Raw genomic sequence first — 19135 nt, 5'->3', positions numbered from 1 at the left:
TGAAGGGATCCACATATTGGCATGTGGCATGATCCTGTTCAGATACTTAATATGGGGGAAAGGGGGAATGTTTCTGTTTTTTCCACAGAATGCTGCAAGAGCATGCTAACTTCCAATGTGACAGGCTGACCTGTGAGTAGGAACTGACAGTGCCCTGACAGTGGTGACAAGAAAGCTGTATTGAGCGCACAGAGAAGGAGAAATCGGAGAGAGCACACACAAGCAAAATAAAGAAACTCTTCCTATCTCTACCATGGGCTACAGCAAGGAGAGCCGACCTGGTGTCAACTTTGGAGACAACTAGAAAAGCTGACTCGTGAGGTGGAGAGACTGCTACAAGATTTCATCAGAGACATTGTTTTTGACCATTCAGGCCAACTCCCCTATAGCTGTAAAAATTGTGTACCTTACCTGTATGCTTATGGTTAAATAATTTTAAGAGTCAAGATCACCAATCTTGGCAAGTCTTTTCATATTCATTGTAATTCTTGTCATTTAACTAACTGTGTAGATCCTAAATTAGACAAGGAATCTGCTGTTATGATTTTGTTAAAGAGACCTGCTTATGCTTTGCTGCCTATTAGAGTTAGGAAATGATCCTTGGTTTAAAAATCTGGGAATGCAAACTTTGAAAAGGTATCTACCACAGCTTTAGATCAGCAGCTGCATACTGCTCATTTTGTTAATGATAAGCATAGGAATATTTCCATAGCTTTGTCAGAGCAACATATTATATAGATAAAAAATTAGAAGCAAAGGTTAACGCCCTAAAAGAAGTAGTGCTGGCAATAGGGCAAGATATTACTAATATTAAGACCAGGTTAGCTACTAAATGTCATGCTTCTTTCCAATACATTTGTGTTACCCCCTTACCTTATAATACAACCAGTGATTGGGAAAAGACTAAAGCTCATTTGAAGGGAGTATGGAGAGATACTGATATTTCTCATGACTTGGAACAGTTAAAGGCGGAAATTTCAGATATTAGTAAAAGTCATTTGGACACTTGGAACATTGATGAATTGGCTAGATATTTGAAAAACAACCTAAGTGCATTGAACCCCCTGGATTTGGTTCAATATATAATCCTACTTGTTATTATTTTTGGCATTGTTTTACTAGTAATCGTTGCATTAAGAAAAACATTTCATAAAAGCAAAAAAAAACATACAAAAAAAACCAAAGCTATCTATAATTACAGCAAGATATTGAGGCAGAATTCTGAAAAACAAAATCCATACAGCCATACAGCCTCCACTACTGAGTGACACCCTGTTTTAGAAATAAATAAATAAATAAATAAATAAATAAATAAATAAATAAAGGGGGATTTACAAAGTACTTATCTAGGATGCATAAGTCCCAGGTTTGATATCCCAGCACCATGGAGGGGAGGACAAGGTGATCTGAAGTTCAAAGTTATCCTTAGCTATATAGCAACTTCAAGGCCACCCTGGGCTATGTAAAACCCATCTCACAAAGAAATTTAAAACTAAAAATAAATTTAAAGATGACTTTGGTAGACAAGGGTGCATGCCACCAAGACTAGCAACCTCAATCCTAAATTTGATTCCTAGAACTCGTATGGGCAAAGGTCAGAACTAACTTCCAAAAGTTATCTTCTAATTCCACACACATGCTATGGTATGAGCATGCACGGACACACACACATACAAACAGAAAAGATAACATAAAATCAATTAAAATAGGGGGCTGGAGAGATGGCTCAGCAGTTAAGAGCACTAACTGCTCTTCCAAAGGTCCTGAGTTCAAATCACATGGTGGTTCACAACCATCTGTAATGAGATCTGATGCCCTCTTCTGGTGAATCTGAAGATAGCTACAGTGTACTTACATATAATAATAAATAAATAAAACTTTAAAAATTAATTAAAATTTAAAAATTTAAAGTATAGTATAATTGGGTTGACAAGAGAGAAAAGATAAACTTTTCATTGATTAATACAGATAAAAATATGGGTAAACAAAGTTAAATGTTTTATAGCAGTGGGGTAATAATTTCATGAACTACCTTAGCAAATTAAATCAATGCATTTAAGTAGTTAGCTAAATGAAATCATTCATTTTTTTTATCGTTCTGAGATAGAGTCTCTTTATGTAGTCCAGGCTGACCTAGACAATCAATCCTCTTGCTCCAGACTCTCAAGTACTAGGGTTATAGAAATGTATTGTCATACCCAGCTTATAATTCATGATTTTCTTTTAAGATTTGCTTCTGAGGGGCCAGTGAGGGGCCTGATATGAAGCCTGCACAACCTGGGTTCATTCTCTGGAAACCATGTGGTAGAGGAAGAGAACAGACTTTCCCAAGGTGAGTCTCCTCAGATCATCAAATTTGCATAGCAAGTGACTTATCCCTGAGCCACTGGAGTTCAGTTCCCAGCACCCACATAGCAACCTACAACCATCTGTAATTCCAGATACAGATCTTCTTGCCTCCTTGGAGTCCTGCACACATACACATTCACATTCACACACACACACAACCTTTTTTTAAAAGACTGCCTTAAATCACAGCAAGCATGAAGTGTTGAAAGCAAGGAGGGCCAGACTTACCTGGTGAACCCTGGAATTTGGCTCTTTTAACTGCAAGAAAACAAAAGAGGCAAGATTAGGAACCTGATCTCATACTCAGTGGAAAAAAAATCTGTCCCTGCCTCCTGACAAGGAGAAAAAAGCCAAATGGCAGGCAATCTGTTTTATGTTAGATGTCTTTCTGAAGTTTAAGTTATCAATGTTCCTTATTTAAAAGCAATCATCAGGCTGGAAGTAACCACTTACCTTAAATATATGAGACCCCTCAATTATATCCTTAGCCAAATAAAAAAAGGTAAGAAGTAAATTTTTAACAAGGAAAATCCCTCTACTTCATTCTGCTAAAACAAGAGTATATCAGGAAAAAATAGACAATAAGGTTTAAAACAAGAGTGAGAAGTGACTTCTGAGACCAGGCAGGAACCAAGAAGGGCTCCTGTCCATGATGACGTGGAACTGCTTCTAAAGAATAGGCAGGGAGCTGCACAAGAAAGAATCCTACAAGCACACTGTACACACAGCACCCAGGGGAGCCAAGAACTGCACAGGCAAGGGAACTGCCACAGCTGCACTAGTGGCTCAAGTCTGGAATCCTAGCACTCAGAAAACTAGGCAGGAAAGCTGCTGCAAGTTCAAGACTAGCCTGTGCTACAGAGTAAATGAAAAAGAAGCAAGATCAATCCACGAAGATTAAGGACAAATTCACCGGGTATGTTGGAGGGGGGCAGTTTGTAGTACAATGCGTAGAAAGTACATATAAGGCTTTGGTCTGCCTTTCTCCATGCTCTATGTGACTTCCAAGGGCTAAGCCACGTAGGACTTTCCACAAGGCCATCTCCATTTCACACAGTACTCATTACTACTACAATCTATTTCTTTTTATTGATCCAAAATATGTTTTTTTTAATCTCACATAAAGTCAGATCCTCTTCCCAAATATTCTTTCTCATGAACATGGAGAAAGTAAAACAGGTCATGTGGAGCATGCCTCTAATCCCAGCACTGGGGAGACAGAGGCTCATGGGTAAATTTAAAGCCAACTTGGTCTACATAATGAGATCCAGAGCTACATAATGAAACCCTGTCTTTAAAATTAAGAGAGACAGACAGAGAGAACACATTTCAGCTGGGCTTCGTAGTGCTTGCTTGCAATCCTAGTAGAAAATAGAGGCACAATGAACAATTCAAAATTAGCTCGCCTACATAAACCGGAACAGGATCAAGCAGACAGCAAAGGTGCCTGTTTCCATGTCTGACAACTTCAGTATATTTCCAGGACCCATATGGTAAAAAAAGAAAAAACAACTCCCAAAACTGTCCCCTAATCTTCTGTTATACACACACTTGGCATGCACAGCAAATAAAAAATGTAGTTATAAAAATGTTTAATAAAAGCCAGATGGTGGTGACACACACCTTTAATGCCAGCCCTTGGGAGGCAAGGGCAGGTGGATCTCTGAGACCAGCCTCGTCTACAGAGTGAGTTCCAGGACAGCCAGGACTACACAGAGAAACCCTGTCTCTAAAAACAAAAACCAAAACCAAAAAAAAAAGTTTAATAGAATTAAAATATTTCAAATTGTCATTATACTAGCAATAACTACTAAAATTAAAATAACTAAGCATAAATGAAAAATAACCAACAAAATTTTAAATATATTAATATATACATAGTTAAACATTTTTAGAAATTATCTGATTGGACTGGTCAATGCCTATAATCCTATCACTTGCATTGTAGGAGGATCTATGTAAATTGGAAGTCAGCCTGGATTACATGATTGCATTAGGTCAGCCAGAACTACATAGTAAGACCTTATCTCAGAAATGGGGCTAAAGTGGGCTGTCTCTGACTACATTGCCTGCCTTTGGATCCCTTTCCCTTAACTGGGCTGCCCTGTCCAGCCTCAATAGAAGAAAATGCACCCAGTCTTACTGCAACTTGATAGGCCAAGGCTGGTGATATCCATGAGAGGCCTCCCCTTTTCTGAGAAGAAAGGGAGGGAGGAAGGGGAGAGAAAGGGCCTGAAAGGAAAGGGGGAAGAGGAAGCTGAGATCAGGATATAGAGTTAATAACAACTTAAGGAAAATAATGGGCTAAAGAGATGGTTTAGCAGCTGAGAACACTGGCTGTTACTGTAGGAAACCTGGATTCAGTTCCCAGCACCCACCTGGTGGCTTACGACCATCTATGACCCTGTTCCAGGAGATCCTACATCCTCTTCTGACCTCCTTTGGCACCAGGGACACACATGGGGCACACATACATGCAAGCAAAAAACTCATACACATAAAATTAAAAAAATAAAAAAAGGGGGCTAGAGAGATGGCTCAGCAGTTAAGAGCACTTGACTGCTCTTCTAGAGGTTCTGAGTTCAAATCCCATTCAAATCCCAACAACCACATGGTGGCTCACAACTATCTGTAATGGGATCTGATGCCCTCTTCTGGTACATCTGAAGACAGCTACAGTGTACTCATAAAATAAATAAATAAATCTTTAAAAATAAAAATAAATAAAAGATCCTTCCTCAAAAAGAAAGAGAGAGAAGGAGGGAGAAGGGAGGGAATTAAAATAGCATACATGGAATGGAAGTAATCTTACTATAATTAATAAATAGGTATCATAAATTAATCACGTGTCTAATAATCTATCCTGAAAAGCACTAATACTACAGTTTTTAAGGCAGGAGACAGAGAAGAGAGAGGAAGAGAGATCAGAGAGGAAAATGGACCCAATAATGTGCATGGTGTAATCCCAGCACTTGGGAGACTAAGATAGGAGGCCCACAATGTAAAACTCTAAGTTACATAAGACCTTGTCTCATAAAGTTAAAAAAAAAAAATGCTGAGCACAGTGGTGCACACCTTTAAGCCCAGCGCTGAAGAGGCAGAGGCAAGCACATCTGAGTTCTAAGCCAGCCTCCCCTACTTAGAGAGTTCTAAGCCAGCCATAGTAAGACCATAGTCACTCAGATTGTGGAGTTTTCTGAGACAGGTCTCACTATGTAGCTCTGGCTGTCCTGGAACTTGCTCTGTAGAGTAGGCTGGTCTTAAACTCACAGATCTGCCTGCCTCTGCCTCCTGAGTGCTGGAACTAAAGGTGTGTGCCCTACACCCAGCTCACAGTTTTAGTTAAGTCCTTACAGTAGATCTGGATAGGGTAGCACATACTTCAGTCCCATCATTTGGGAGGTAGGGACAGTAAGAGCAAGAGTTCAAGGACAGTCCTGAGTTAGGCGGTGAGTTTTAGGCCAGCCTACAAGACCCTGACCCAGCCTTGTAGTTTTAGGCCTACAAGACCCTGTCTCAAAAATAAAATACTTATGCTGTTCATGTCTAAAAATATGTCCATATTACTTTCAAAATGAGATTTTTTTGTTGTTGTTTGTCTTGAGGTATTTTGGTTTTGTTTGAGGTTTTTTTGGGGGTGGGGAGTGTTGCGATAGATCCCACTATGTAGCCCTGGCTGTCCTGGAACTCACTATATAGACTAGGCTGTCCTTGAACTCACAGAGATCCGGCAGCCTCTGCCTCCCAAATGCCATGATAAAGGTATGCACTGACAGTACTGACTTCAATATGTTTAAAACAACAAATAAACTGGGCAAGGTGGTACTTGGCTCTAATCCAAGTACTTGGGAGATGGGGGTAATAAGATCAGAAGTTCAAGCTCATCCTCACTATACAGCAAAATAGAAGGCCTGCCTGTCTCAAAAACAAACAAGTAAATCTATACCTATAATCCCAGAAGTTGAGAGGTAGAGGCAGGAAGATCAACAGTTCAAGGCTAGCTTCAGCTACTTTGCAAGTTCAAGGATAGACTGGGTTACCATAAAACCTTGCTTCAAAAATTAAGAACTCTAGCACAAAATCCCTCCTTGTTATGTGGTCCACTTAAATCCAACATAACTCAAACACCAGGTCAATGCAGATGACAAAACTTTATTGTAATCAAGCCTCTTCTTGAAGTGGAAACTTAAGGGTTCTTTGGGAAGTCAGTTGGATGGTGTTTTGCTGGGGAAAACACGAGAAGGAACATTAGCTGAAGCAAACACAGGCGAAAGGATGTTTTGCTAAAGCAAGCACATGAGGGCTGGAGAGATGGCTCAGAGGTTAAGAGGTCTGCTCTTCCAGAGGTCTTCAGTTCAAATCCCAGCAACCACAATGTGGCTCACAACCATCTGCAATGGGATCCAATGCCCTCTTCTGGTGTGTCTGAACAGCTACAGTGCACTCATATACATAAATAAATAAATCTTAAAAAAACAAACAAACATGTGAAAGGATGTGTGATGAAGGATTCTTCACTAACAACACACATGTATTGGTCGGCCTTACATTGCTTGGTTGAGTTCCATTTGTCAGGGCACCATAGAGAAAGAGAAACACACCAAAAACCTTCTGGTGATGTGCTGCAGTTTCTTGCTGCTTCCTTGGACATGGGCTGATTGGCAGAGTAACGTCAGGCAAGACACATGGAGGATACGGGATGTTCAAAGGGTATAAACAGGACTCAACACACAGTGGTGGAGGCTAAGCCAGCTTGCCTATAGACTAGTGGATCTTGTGTCTTCACTGATCTTTCTTCCCTGAGAGAGGCACAGCTGAGAACTTCTGGCATTCCTCTTGGTCCCTCCTCCTGACTTGTGCCGAGGCTAAGGCCTGGCTGTCTCTGATAGATCATGTCAACTCTACCAAACTGGACTGCTGTTGTACCTATGAAGTGTTTTCAAGTGGATAGAGCTGCTGCCGCTAAACAGGTCCACACCCTGCTACCCCTCTATCCTTTCATTCCCACTACCTCTGGTGAATGGTGGGCTAAAAGGAAGGCAAAAGTGTTTATTTAGGAACCATCATTAAAAATAAAGTTTGAAAAAAATTAAAGTTACAATTACTGATCTATCAAGGCCACAAAACAGACTCAGGATCTAAACTGTAACAATGAGCCAGAATATCACAGAATATTTAAGGTTGCAAATAATCTGTACCAAGTAATTGTTACATTTTTCTACCAATCAGGATAGGTGTTGGTTCCTAGGCCTGGGAACATAAACTTAGTTTAACCCTGTCAGCAAGATAGAGAAGCTGTCCTTGAGACAACTGGACTCAGACAACCGTTTCCTAACAACAGAAGCTCCTCTAGGACCTGGGGCCTTGAACTTAGTTTCCCCCTATGATTAAATGGAGTCTGTAAACAAAATGGCAGTACTTAGAACAAGTTTCTTTTGCTTATTCCAAACATCCTTATCTGCCCTGTGTTTAAAAAAAAAAAAAAGCAGAAAAGATATATGGGAAAAATAACAGTCATTAGAGAATACTGAGGCCCCTAAAGACTACACACAATATGAAAACCTGAAGTCAGCTAAAGAAAAAAAAAGACACTGACAGAACACTTTCCCCTAGGCTCCCAAAAACAAAGGCAAAAATAAGAGAATATGTGCCTATATCTCAAAAACAAAACAAAACAAGCAAGCAAAAAAAGTAACTTTAGCACCTGTGTTTCTCTAACCTTACTATAGAAACAAATCTGCTACAGGCACTCTTAAGATTATAGGAAATAATCCTATTCACACAGACTCACAAGCAGTGACCTGGTTCTCTAAGCACAAGGAATAGCTAACCTACCTGGTCACACCTGACAATTTCCAAAGCCATACAGTATTGGTTCTCTTGATTGTTACCCTCCTGCTTCAGAACCTAGCATTAAAGAAGTCTGTCACTGAAGTGCAGTAACTACTATTCCCTTTTCTTGTTTGTTTTTTGTTTTTTGTTTGTTTTTCGAGACAGGGTTTCTCTGTGTAGCCCTGGCTGTCCTGGAACTCACTCTGTAGACCAGGCTGGCCTCGAACTCAGAAATCCACCTGCCTCTGCCTCCCAAGTGCTGGGATTAAAGGTGTGTGCCACCACTATTCCCTTTTTATTTGAAGGGTAATAACATCTTTTAAAGTAGGAAATATATGTATTCCTATTTCAATCTTGTACCAATGTCAAACACTGTTATAATTATCAATTTGCATGTTGTTTTACTGAATTTCACATCTGTCAAATATCTGAATATAAAGATACACTATGATACCTGTTAACTGACTGGCCACAGGAACTGACAAAACTGTGAAGACTGGTTGGCAAGATGTCCTTTTTCTTTAGTAACTTTCAAAACTGAATAGTGAGGACTTGCCTCAAACATGAGCAGCTGAGTTTGATACACAAACACACACACACACATGCACACACACACACACACACTCAGAAAAAAATACTCAATATGAAAAAAGAAAATCACATAGTGAAAAAATTATTATTCTCTTACAGAATGGCAAATATCCTTCCCATGTTTATTCTGTGGGGTGGTAGCACAGTGTCAAATCACATTCAAAGGGAGCTACAATGACTGCCCTACTCTCTAGTAACTAAAGACAGGACTATTCTAGCACAGGGCAGCAGCAGCCACACCAGATCTAAACCAGACACAGCCACACTACCAAATACACAGAAATATAAACCATACAAGGAGACGCTTCCCTGAAAAATCACCGTTTGTACCCAGACTTCTGAGTTCTCCTTGTCCTGCCAAGCTGCTTAGCTAGCAACCAAGGACCTTTGTCAAAGTCAGGGTGGAAATTTCAACCTTCTGAGACTTCTAATAGCAAACAATAACTGAGACCACCTAAAAATATACCCTTTCATCCTGTGGAAGATGAGGGGAGTCCACATGAGGCTGAATCTAACCTCATTTTCTTTGTCTGTTTGTTCTAAGTCAGGGTCTGTCTTACCATGAATGTATCCTTAGTTAGCCTGGAACTTGATATGTAGACCAAGCTGGCCTTCTCCTCACAGAGATGCCACCTGCCTCTGCCTCCGGAGTGCTGAGACTAAAAGCAAGTGCCACCACTTCTGGCTTTACTCCATTTTCCACTAAGAAAAAAAAAATGTGCATTGCTTTGAAGATTAAAAAATGATCCTAAAGTGATATAAGAAGTGCACTCAACATCAAAAAAAAAAAACAAAAACAAAAACAAAAAAAAAACCACTTAAATAATAGACATACAGAGCTCCACTATCCCTGACTGGTCTGGTACTTGCTGTGTAGACCAGGCTGGCCTCCAACTCACAGAGATCCAACTGTCTCTGCCTCCCAAGTGCTCCCATGTACCACCATGCCCTGACATTTTTTAAAACTCAGTATTTATTCTGCAGCTTCTGACATAGTGATAGTGTCTTTACACAATAGGTGAATGTTACAGCCCAGGATCTCTTAAACACAGAAACTAAGCTAGATTAGGCAACACAGCAAGACATCATTACAAAGTTGTGATGGGATGTATAATGCTAACCCAGCATGCACAAAGCCCGGAATCCAATCCCCAGTGCTGCATAAATCTGCTGTGGTGGCACACTCCTGTAACATAGAACTTGGAAGATGGAGACAAAAAGATCACAAGTTCATGATCATCTTCAGCTTCATAGCAAGTTTGAGGCCAAAAACAAATATACATAAGTAAACAAACAAATAAAATAGGGTGACACAGAAGCAAAGGATGAAAGGTCAAACAGAACTAAAATAATAAGGATGTCTGCTAAAAGACAGAAAAGAGCTGGGCAGTAGTGGCGCATGCCTTTAATCCCAGCACTTGGGAGGCAGAGGCAGGTGGATTTCTGAGTTGGAAGCCAGCCTGGTCTACAGAGGGAGTTCCAGGGCAGCCAGGGCTATACAGAAAAACACTGTCTCAAAGGAAAAAAAAGAGAGAGAGAAAGAGAGAGAGAGAGACAGAAAAGGACTTAAAGGGAGACTGGCAAGACAGCTCAGTGGGTAGACCTAATTGCTGCACACGCCTGCCAACCTGAATTTGATCCCTGGTACCAGCGGGTTTTGTTGTTGTTTTGTTTTTTAAGATAGGACATGAAATCCATTTCAAGTTGGACTTCAGCTCATAGGATTATAGGACTATAGGCATGTGATACCTCTCCTGGCTTTTGTTCACATGCTGTAAGCATGTATCTGACTTCTCCCTTTTAAAATGCTATTGATCTCTTTATTTCTTTCTCTTTATTCTTAGGGAGTTTCTTAAATTTTTCCTCCACACTATCACTTTAGTTTCCTTCTATGTTAACTTGTTTATAACTGCTTTTGCTGTGGATGAGACAGTGTCTTCTGTATCCGAGACTGGCCTCACATTCCCTATGTAGGCAAGAGTGGCCTCAACTCTCTCCCACCTCCACTTCCTGAGGTCCTGGAGTTGGGACTGTGCCTTCTGCCAACTTAGCCGTGTCCCACCCATCTCCTATTCTCCTCACTTTTTTTTTTTTTTTTTTTTTGAGACTGAGTTGCACTATGCTGCCCAGGCTGATCCCTCCCACCTCAGCTTCCAAGTACTTAGATCAGAAATAATTTCAAATATGAAAAAGAGTTTTCTTCAGATAAAAATCTAAATTACAAAGCAAAGCACTATAACCCAGGCATTCTGCATCCGGCCAGTTGCCACTCACATGTGACATCCATTATGATGGAGGCAGCTTGCCAGCCCTGGGAAAGGAAAGCAGCATAAAGCAATTCTTCATGTTTCTAAGTGCTTACTCACATGTACAGCTTGAGCCTATCGTCCTGTCCCCTGTAGTTATACCAAGGACAGTGGACAAGGAGGATGCAAGCAGCTCAGTGCCCGGTCTGAAAGGAAAGCTACATCACAGGGAGAGTTTACATATGTATTGGCAAGGAATCCTTCTCTTTCCTACCAGATTTTGTGAGACAACATTAAAGATTGCTTATATTTTATTTTGTGTTTGTAAGTATTCTATACAAAGGCCCAGACATTTAGAGAACTCAAATAATTGTCATTGAAACTGTCTCAAAACATATTATGTGCCAAGAATACTAGACAATAGTTAAATATGAATTTCCAAACATTGCAGGTGGGCTGCCCAAAAGACCCCAGTGTGTTCAGGCTGAACAACTGGGCTTCTGGTCGGTCCACCCCAATACCTAGGAGCAGGTGGTGAGACCAGAGCTGCAGAACCAGATCCAGGAACAAGTCATCATCTCAAGCATGGCTGTGATTGAAGCCAGCACCCACCACCAGACAGCAAATCTGGGAAGCCTCAGAGACCCATGGAGACTTAGGGGAAGTCGTAGCAGCAGAGGCGTCTGCAGGGCCTATGAGTCCCTGGAAAAACTAGAGAAGAGCATGTCCGTGGGAAGATGCTTTGAAAAAGTAGACTCACAAAACTGGAAGGATAGATGGCAGAACAGAGCCAGGTACACAGGGGAGAACAGTGATACTACCCAGGGCAAGGCTATAGCCAGAAACCATATGGTATTGCATTAAGAAAGAAAGACATGAGGCTGGGCGTGGTGGTGCACGCTTTTAATCCCAGCACTCGGGAGGCAGAGGCAGGCGAGTTTCTGAGTTCAAGGCCAGCCTGGTCTACAGAGTGAGTTCCAGGACAACCAGGACAAACTATACAAAGAAACCCTGTCTCGAAAAACCAAAAAAAGAAGAAGAAGAAGAAGAAGAAGAAGAAGAAGAAGAAGAAGAAGAAGAAGAAGAAGAAGAAGAAGAAGACGACGACGACAGACAGACAGACAGACAGACAGACAGACATAGAAGGCTTCTGTGACAACATCTTCTCTCATAGCTCCCCTCAAAAAGAAACAGTCTAGATAGGGAGCCATTGAAAAGCAATTGTGGTAAGAATTCTGAAGTGTAGCTCTTCACAGTTGATGGCTTCTGGTGGGGTAGGGTAGAGTAAGAAATCTGGGAGTTTAATCATGCTTTTTTTGGGGTATATGGTCAACACAAATTGGACTTGGTATTTTTCTTTCCTTTCCTTTTTCTTCTGTTTTGGGAGATTCCGTAAGTTTGGGAGGGGTAGACCACGGAGGACTGGGAGGTTAATTGGATCAGGGTGCATTAAGTGAAATTCCCAAATAATCAATAAAATCATTAAGTTAAAAAAATTAACTTCAAAATATGTCTCTTAAGTGTCAAAAAAAAAAACAAACAAAAAAACAACAAAAACAGGCTTAGACGGATGACCTGAGTTCCATCTCCTGAAGCCTCAGGTGGAAGGAGGAAACCTGTATAATTCCCATTGACATCCACACAGCATGGTGGCACATGCATGACCACTGCCCTTAAATGAAACAAAATTACAACATAAATGCTACAGCAGAAATAACTATCACATTCCTGAGCAACAGTGGGCTTACAGGACCATGAGAAAAGTAACTATAGTATCTTTTAAAACACACTGCCACTTAATCTTTCATGTGGTCTAATCCCCACAGAACCTTTGTGGTAAGTAATAACAATATTCCCATGCTACAGGTAAGGGCCTGGATCTTAGATTTAAACAGTTTGCTCAAGGTTACAGATCACATAATAGAGCTGGGAGTCCAGCACTGGTCCTCTGACTGCAAGATCAGGAGGCTCCCCATGCCTGTAGTCTGAGTAATAAAAATATCTTTCTAGTAGCTGTCTTTGTTAGCTCCGTGGTGAGTGGGATTGAATATTAGGAGTATTCAAAATACTCAAGTATTTTCCTTAGAAACTAGGAACGGTACGCTGCAAAGGTACACAACTTTCACGTGAGTATTCTACCTAAACAGAGTTCTTCAGTTGCTGTCTCTCCAATGCTGGGATTACCGACACACTAGCTCTGGATATAGATTCTGAAATGCTAGCTTCTGTCTTTTGAAGCCTTTCTGCCTGCTACTAAGGTGTCTTTCCAGGTATATGTCTGTGTGTGTTTTGACTGTGGAGAAGGGAGGAGTGGGAATACTTTTTAATAGATTCCATCAATATCAGAATGTCAGCTATCCTAACTCAGGAATGGAACAGTCTAAAAACTAAAGATGAAGCTAAGCATGTAGCACATGACTCAGTAGACAGAGGCACAAAGATCATAGGTTCAAGGCATCTGAACTACATAGCAAGACACTGTCTCAAAAGGCCAGTAACAGGGGCGAGAGATGGCTCAGCAGCTAAGAGCATCTGTTGCTCTTCCAGAGGACCCAGGTTCTGTCTCCAGCTCCTATGTCAGGCAGCTCAATACCATAACTTCAACTCCAGGCAATCTAATGCCTGTGGCTTCCACAAGAACCTGCATTCACACATACAAACCAATGCCTAGATATACATACACCTACACAAAATCAAAATCAGCAAAAATAAATATTTTTAAAAGCCAATAATAGGAGTTGGGCAGTGGTGGTCATGTCCTGAAGCTGAGAGCTTTACATCCTGATCCACAGGCAAGGGGGGCGGGGGGGGGGAAGAGGAGGAGGAAGAGAAGAAGGAGGAGGAGGAGGAATAGGAGGGAGAAGAAGAGGAGGAGGAGAAAGGAGAGAGAACAGGAGAAAGGAAAAGAAAAACCCACTATACAACATACAATTTCCCCTTTAAAGATTAATTAAAACATAGTCAATTGCCCATGGCCTCAGACTTAATTAAACAGTATACTCTGAAATTCAAGCCCAGATTTGAAAGCCTACACTTTGGGCAGCCCACAGCTTTCCTCTCTGCAGCACTAGTATCAGATCCACACCAGCTAAAAGAGCTGATGCTATAATTTATGCCAACATAAACCAAGTCAAAGAAAAACAAAATTAACTTTGTGAAAATATGGTAGCATGGTCAGCTGTGACCCCAGTGCTAAGGAGACTGAGGCTGGATCTAGAGTTCTAAGGCTTCAAAGATGGCTCAGTCAATAAGGTACTTGTTATGCAAGCATGAGGGCCTGAGTTCATATCCCAAGCACTTATAAAAAAACAGCCAGGTAGTGAGGGCTCACTCCTTGAGTCCCAGCACTGGGGAGGCAGAGGCAGGTGTATCTCTGTGTGTTTGAAGCCAGCCACAGCAACACAAAGAAACCCTGTCTCAAACAAACAAATAAAAGCTTAAAGTGATGGCGCACGCCTTTAATCCCAGCACTCGGGAGGCAGAGGCAGGTGGATTTCTGAGTTCGAGGCCAGCCTGGTCTACAGAGTGAGTTCCAGGACAGNAAAAAAAAAAAAAAAAAAAATTAACCATCATGGCAATGAGTGCCTGAAATTCTAGCACTGGAGAGGATGGTGATCAGGCACAGGTGATCTCTGGATCCAGCTCACAGGTGATCTCTGGATCCAGCTCACAGCCTCACAGCCAGCTGACCTAGCTAAATCAGTGAGCTCCAAAGAAACCCTAACCCAGTACAATAGAGAGCAACTGAGGAAGGCTTTTATCTGCACACAGAGAAACACCTACACACACACACACACACGAAAGAAGAAGAGAGTGAGCTCCTGATCAGCCTATAATATATACTTTTCTAGTCTAGCCTGGGCTAAACAGTAAGGCTGACTCAAACAACCTGGGGAGGCAGCTTGATGGCAGTGAGCAAATGCACTTGCCATGCAAGCCTGCAGCCTGAGTCCAATCCCTGAATCCCATATAAAAGTGGAAGCATGGACTAAATTGTGTATATATGATTTCTTGCATTCCCATGGAGTTCTTCAAGTCATTTTTCTTCTACAGTACTCCTCCAGATTGAACTCAGGACCATTCATGCTGGAAAGCACTCTCTGCTGCTAAGTTACAGGCCCCGCCCATCTGAAATGTCTTAAACATCACTGGTAAATTTCTACTACATTGCATAGATTTTTGTCATAACTTGAAGAGACTATGAATGAAGAATATAAGCAGCCCACAGCTGCTGTATTATTTTTTTTAACTGTTATTTGTTGGCTTGCATTTGTTTGTTTGCCTTGTACTTTAAGAACATAATTTATCCAAGAGCCAGAAAATATACCAACTCTAAAGTCCTTCCTCAAACCAAAGGACAAATAAGTACTTACGTCAAACCTCAACTAACAAAGCCAATGACTAATTCTAAAGTAAACACAATCCAGTTTATAATTGAGCACATACATATCTTTCAAAATGTTTTATAAATAAGTAAGCCTCAGTTGTGTTTACATTAATATATTATCAGATTTCTATATTACTATTTATCAGAAACAATTCAAATTTGGTTACATATAGGCAAGACAAGGTAACTTCAGCCATCTACTGAACTACTTTCTAAACTAAATGATTATAACAATGACTGTAATATTTAAAGAAAAATGCATGTATTTTCAAATTCAGTCAACTTAGTGTTTAACTTAATAGCTAACTAACACTGCTATATTAAGAAGTCTTACAAAGCTGGGTGTGGTGTGGTGTGGTATGGTGGTGCACACCTTTGATCCAGCATTCAGGAGGCAGAGGCAGGGGAACTCTATGAACTGGAGACCAGCCTAGTCTACATAGTAAGTCCCAGCTCACCTAGAACTACATAATGAGAGCCACTCTATCTCAAAAAAATAGAAGAAAACCTCTTTCAAGACTAATTTCAGCTACTTGGGAGACTGAGACAAGAAGATTCTAAATTCAAGGCCAGCATTGGTTAACTTGGAAAGGCTGAGAGGTAAAGAGTATGGTACTTATCCAGCATTAACTGAGGCCCAGTCTCTTAGCTAGCACATACATCATAACAATTGGTATTTTATTATTTTGTAGACAGGTTTCACTACATTGCTCAAGCTCGACCCAAACCTCTAGGTTCAAGAAATTCTCCTGCCTCAGTCTCCCCAATAGCTGGAACTATTGTTGTATACCACTGTAGCACACTCATTTTTGGGTATTTATTAAAATTCACTAAATAGGGTTGAGACTGTAGTACAGTTGGTATAGTGCTGTCCCTGAATGAGTGTGATACTAGACCCCCATAAATCGGATGGGCTAGTTCATATATCTCAGCATTCAGGAGGTGAAGGCAGGAGAATCAAGAGTTTAAGGTCATCCTCTCCTACATAAAGTTGGATCCCAATCTATACCGATGGCACTCTGAAGGAACCTGAGCTAGTTTGATCTTGGAAGTTAAACAGGGTCAAGCCTGGCTAGTACTTGAACAGGAAAGTCCAGTCTATGCTACATGAGACACTGTCTGAAAACACCAAATAAATAGCCAAGCATAGTAGTATCGCATGAAGCAGAGGCAGAGGCAGACTAGGCTTAGTGAGACTCTGTCTCAAAAACAAATAAACAAACCACCAAATAAATTAATTTAATTTAATTCATTAAATATCCTACATGGAAGTCTAAGTTTATTAAGCTACTAACGTATACACACATTGAAGCAAATCAAACATTTGTTTAGCGTATCTATTATGTGAAACTGAGAGCTTATAATATAAAGCTACAAGAATTCAAGTCATCAAGGTGTGTGTGTTCAGAGGTATGTTAACAGCTTACCTTACCACTTCCCTCTAGTTAGAACAGGTCACAGAACTAGATCTCAGGGAAATTAGAAAGCAACAGTAGATGTCATAGAAACCAAGAAACACCTGCCATCATCCTGAATAAGGAGAAGAGGGTATGACCTCCTGATTAGTTTCTACTAGAAATAGCTGGACTACTCTACTTAGTAAGCAATACTGACACCACAGAAACACGCTGCCAGACCAATGTCCTTAAATGTCAAGTAGTGGCACCTTAGTTTTTTATTTAAGTAATTTATTGTGATTTCATTGGTGTGCTCTTTAACAGTAAGCAGATTAGAATTATTGATTCAGGGGTTAGCAAGATGGCTCACTGGATAAGAGCACTTTCTGTTGAGGGTTGGAGGGTAGCACACACCTTTAATTCTAGCACTCAGGAGGCAGAGGCAGGTGAACTCTGAGCTTAAGGCCAGCCTGGACTACAAAGTTAGGTCTAGGACATCCTGGGCTACCCTGTCCCGGGGGGTTGGGGAGAGTTCTCTCTCTACAAGATTGAGAACCTGAATTTGAATTCCAGAACCCACATAAAACCTGGACCCAATAGTGTGTTCCCATCCAGGAGATGGGAACAGAGACCAGAAAATCCTCCATGAACAACAAAAAGGCCCAATCTCAAATAATATGGAAAATGAGGACAACACCCATGTCTTTACTTTCATATGTGTGCCTACACAGAGATGTACACACATACATCACACACACATACAGACATATAACACACGCATCTATACATAAAGGAAGAAAAAATAGGGGACCGGAGAGATAGTTCAGTGGTTAAGAGCACTGGCTGTTCTTCCAAAGAACCCAGCACTCACGTGGTAGATCACAACTGCCTGTAACTCCAGTTCCAGAGATCCACTGCCTCTGCCTCTCAAGTGCTGGGATTAAAGACATGAACCACCATGCCCAGCCATGTTTTTGTACTTTAGATAGGATCTATATAGACTAGACTCTACTTGGCTTTTTTGTTTTGAGACAGGGTTCTCTGTGCAGCCCTTGCTATCCTGGTACAGATCAGTCTACCCTGGAACTCAAGAGGTACACATCCCTCGGCCTCTGGAGTACTGGAATTAAAGGCCTGCACCACCATGGCTAGCTTCTCTTTCCTTAAAAATATTATTTCTTCTTGCCTAGAGGATTATTCTTCTCTCACTTGGTAAGGCCTCCTCTTCTTCAAGATCCTAGCTTTCTTAGGAAAGGTTTTTTTGTTTTTTTTTTAATCTTAGTGGATAACTTTCTCTAGCATTTGTACTCATAATAACATGTAAACTACAGCATCCTAGTTGTACTTTTAGTGAGTTGTAAGTTTATTTTGAGAGAGGGCATGCCAGGCACACATGTGGCAGTCAGAGGACAACTTGAGTCAGTTATCCACATCCACATGGGTTCCAGAAACCAATCTCAGGTCATCAGACTTGATGGTAATCATTCTTACCTGCTAAGCCATCTCACCAGACCACAGTTAGACTTATATATTAATTTGTATAACATTTGTTTGCTTAATGTCTACTCTTTAATTGGCCTTTAGCATAACTCCCTTTTTTTTCTTTCCTTTTTTTTTTTTTTTTGTTGTTGTTGTTGTTTTTTCGCTTTTTGGTTTTTCGAGATAGGGTTTCTCTCTATAGCCCTGGCTGTCCTGGAACTCATTCTGGCTGCCTCTGCCTCTGAGTGCTGGGATTAAAGGCGTGCTCCACCACGCCCGGTTTAGCATAACTCTTAAGCTAAGATATTTTTCTCACTTCTACCCCAAGTGCCTAGCACAACACATGCTGGGGTAAAAACATGAATGAATGAAACCCTTTGCACTTTTCTCAAGTTCTCTAGATCAATCTTCTATCCCACTTGACTCAGAATCAGTTATCATCACTCCTTGTTCCCCTCTCATTGTGCCTTTGCCCTTTGTGGATTGAGGATCAATTCCCAGCACCTTGTGTGTGCTAAGCAAGCTGTCCACCAGTGGACTTAAGTCCTCAGCTCTTCACTTCATAAGGCTCCAAACACTAAAATTTTTCTGAAGACTATTCTGAACCATTTTTTTTTTCATTGCAAAACTTGTGACTATCCTACACTTGCTCATTCTGTGTCTTCATTTCCCAACTACTCAAGTACTGGAGCACAATACTGCCCAAACATGGATGGAACTGCTCTACTTCTAAGGCCCAATGGTTTATTTTTTCTTAATAGTCAATCACTGCGATTCATCTGTACCCTCCAATTACTCCTTAAAATTCCCTGTCCTATAGGTTATCTGACAGTATTTTGGTTTCTTGTTCTCCC

The 19135-nt window shown here is 40.9% G+C and overlaps 1 protein-coding gene across 5 annotated transcripts in view; it reads right to left on the bottom strand.

The window, feature by feature from the left end:
* The window catches only part of Unc13b (unc-13 homolog B), a 189204-nt gene that overhangs the window by 157644 nt on the left and 12425 nt on the right, over positions 1–19135 (bottom strand). For all 5 annotated transcript variants that reach the window (XM_029476020.1, XM_029476021.1, XM_021159382.2 and 2 more), the window contains exon 2: positions 2578–2607. In XM_029476020.1, coding sequence (XP_029331880.1) covers positions 2578–2607 — 30 coding nt within the window. The remainder of the gene's footprint in view (positions 1–2577; positions 2608–19135) is intronic.

The sequence above is a fragment of the Mus caroli genome, chromosome 4 (genome assembly GCF_900094665.2).
Source record: "Mus caroli chromosome 4, CAROLI_EIJ_v1.1, whole genome shotgun sequence".
Classification (NCBI taxonomy): Eukaryota; Metazoa; Chordata; class Mammalia; order Rodentia; family Muridae; genus Mus; species Mus caroli.
The sequence above is the reverse complement of the archived record's forward strand: the minus strand, read 5'-3'. Positions and strand labels throughout refer to the sequence as shown.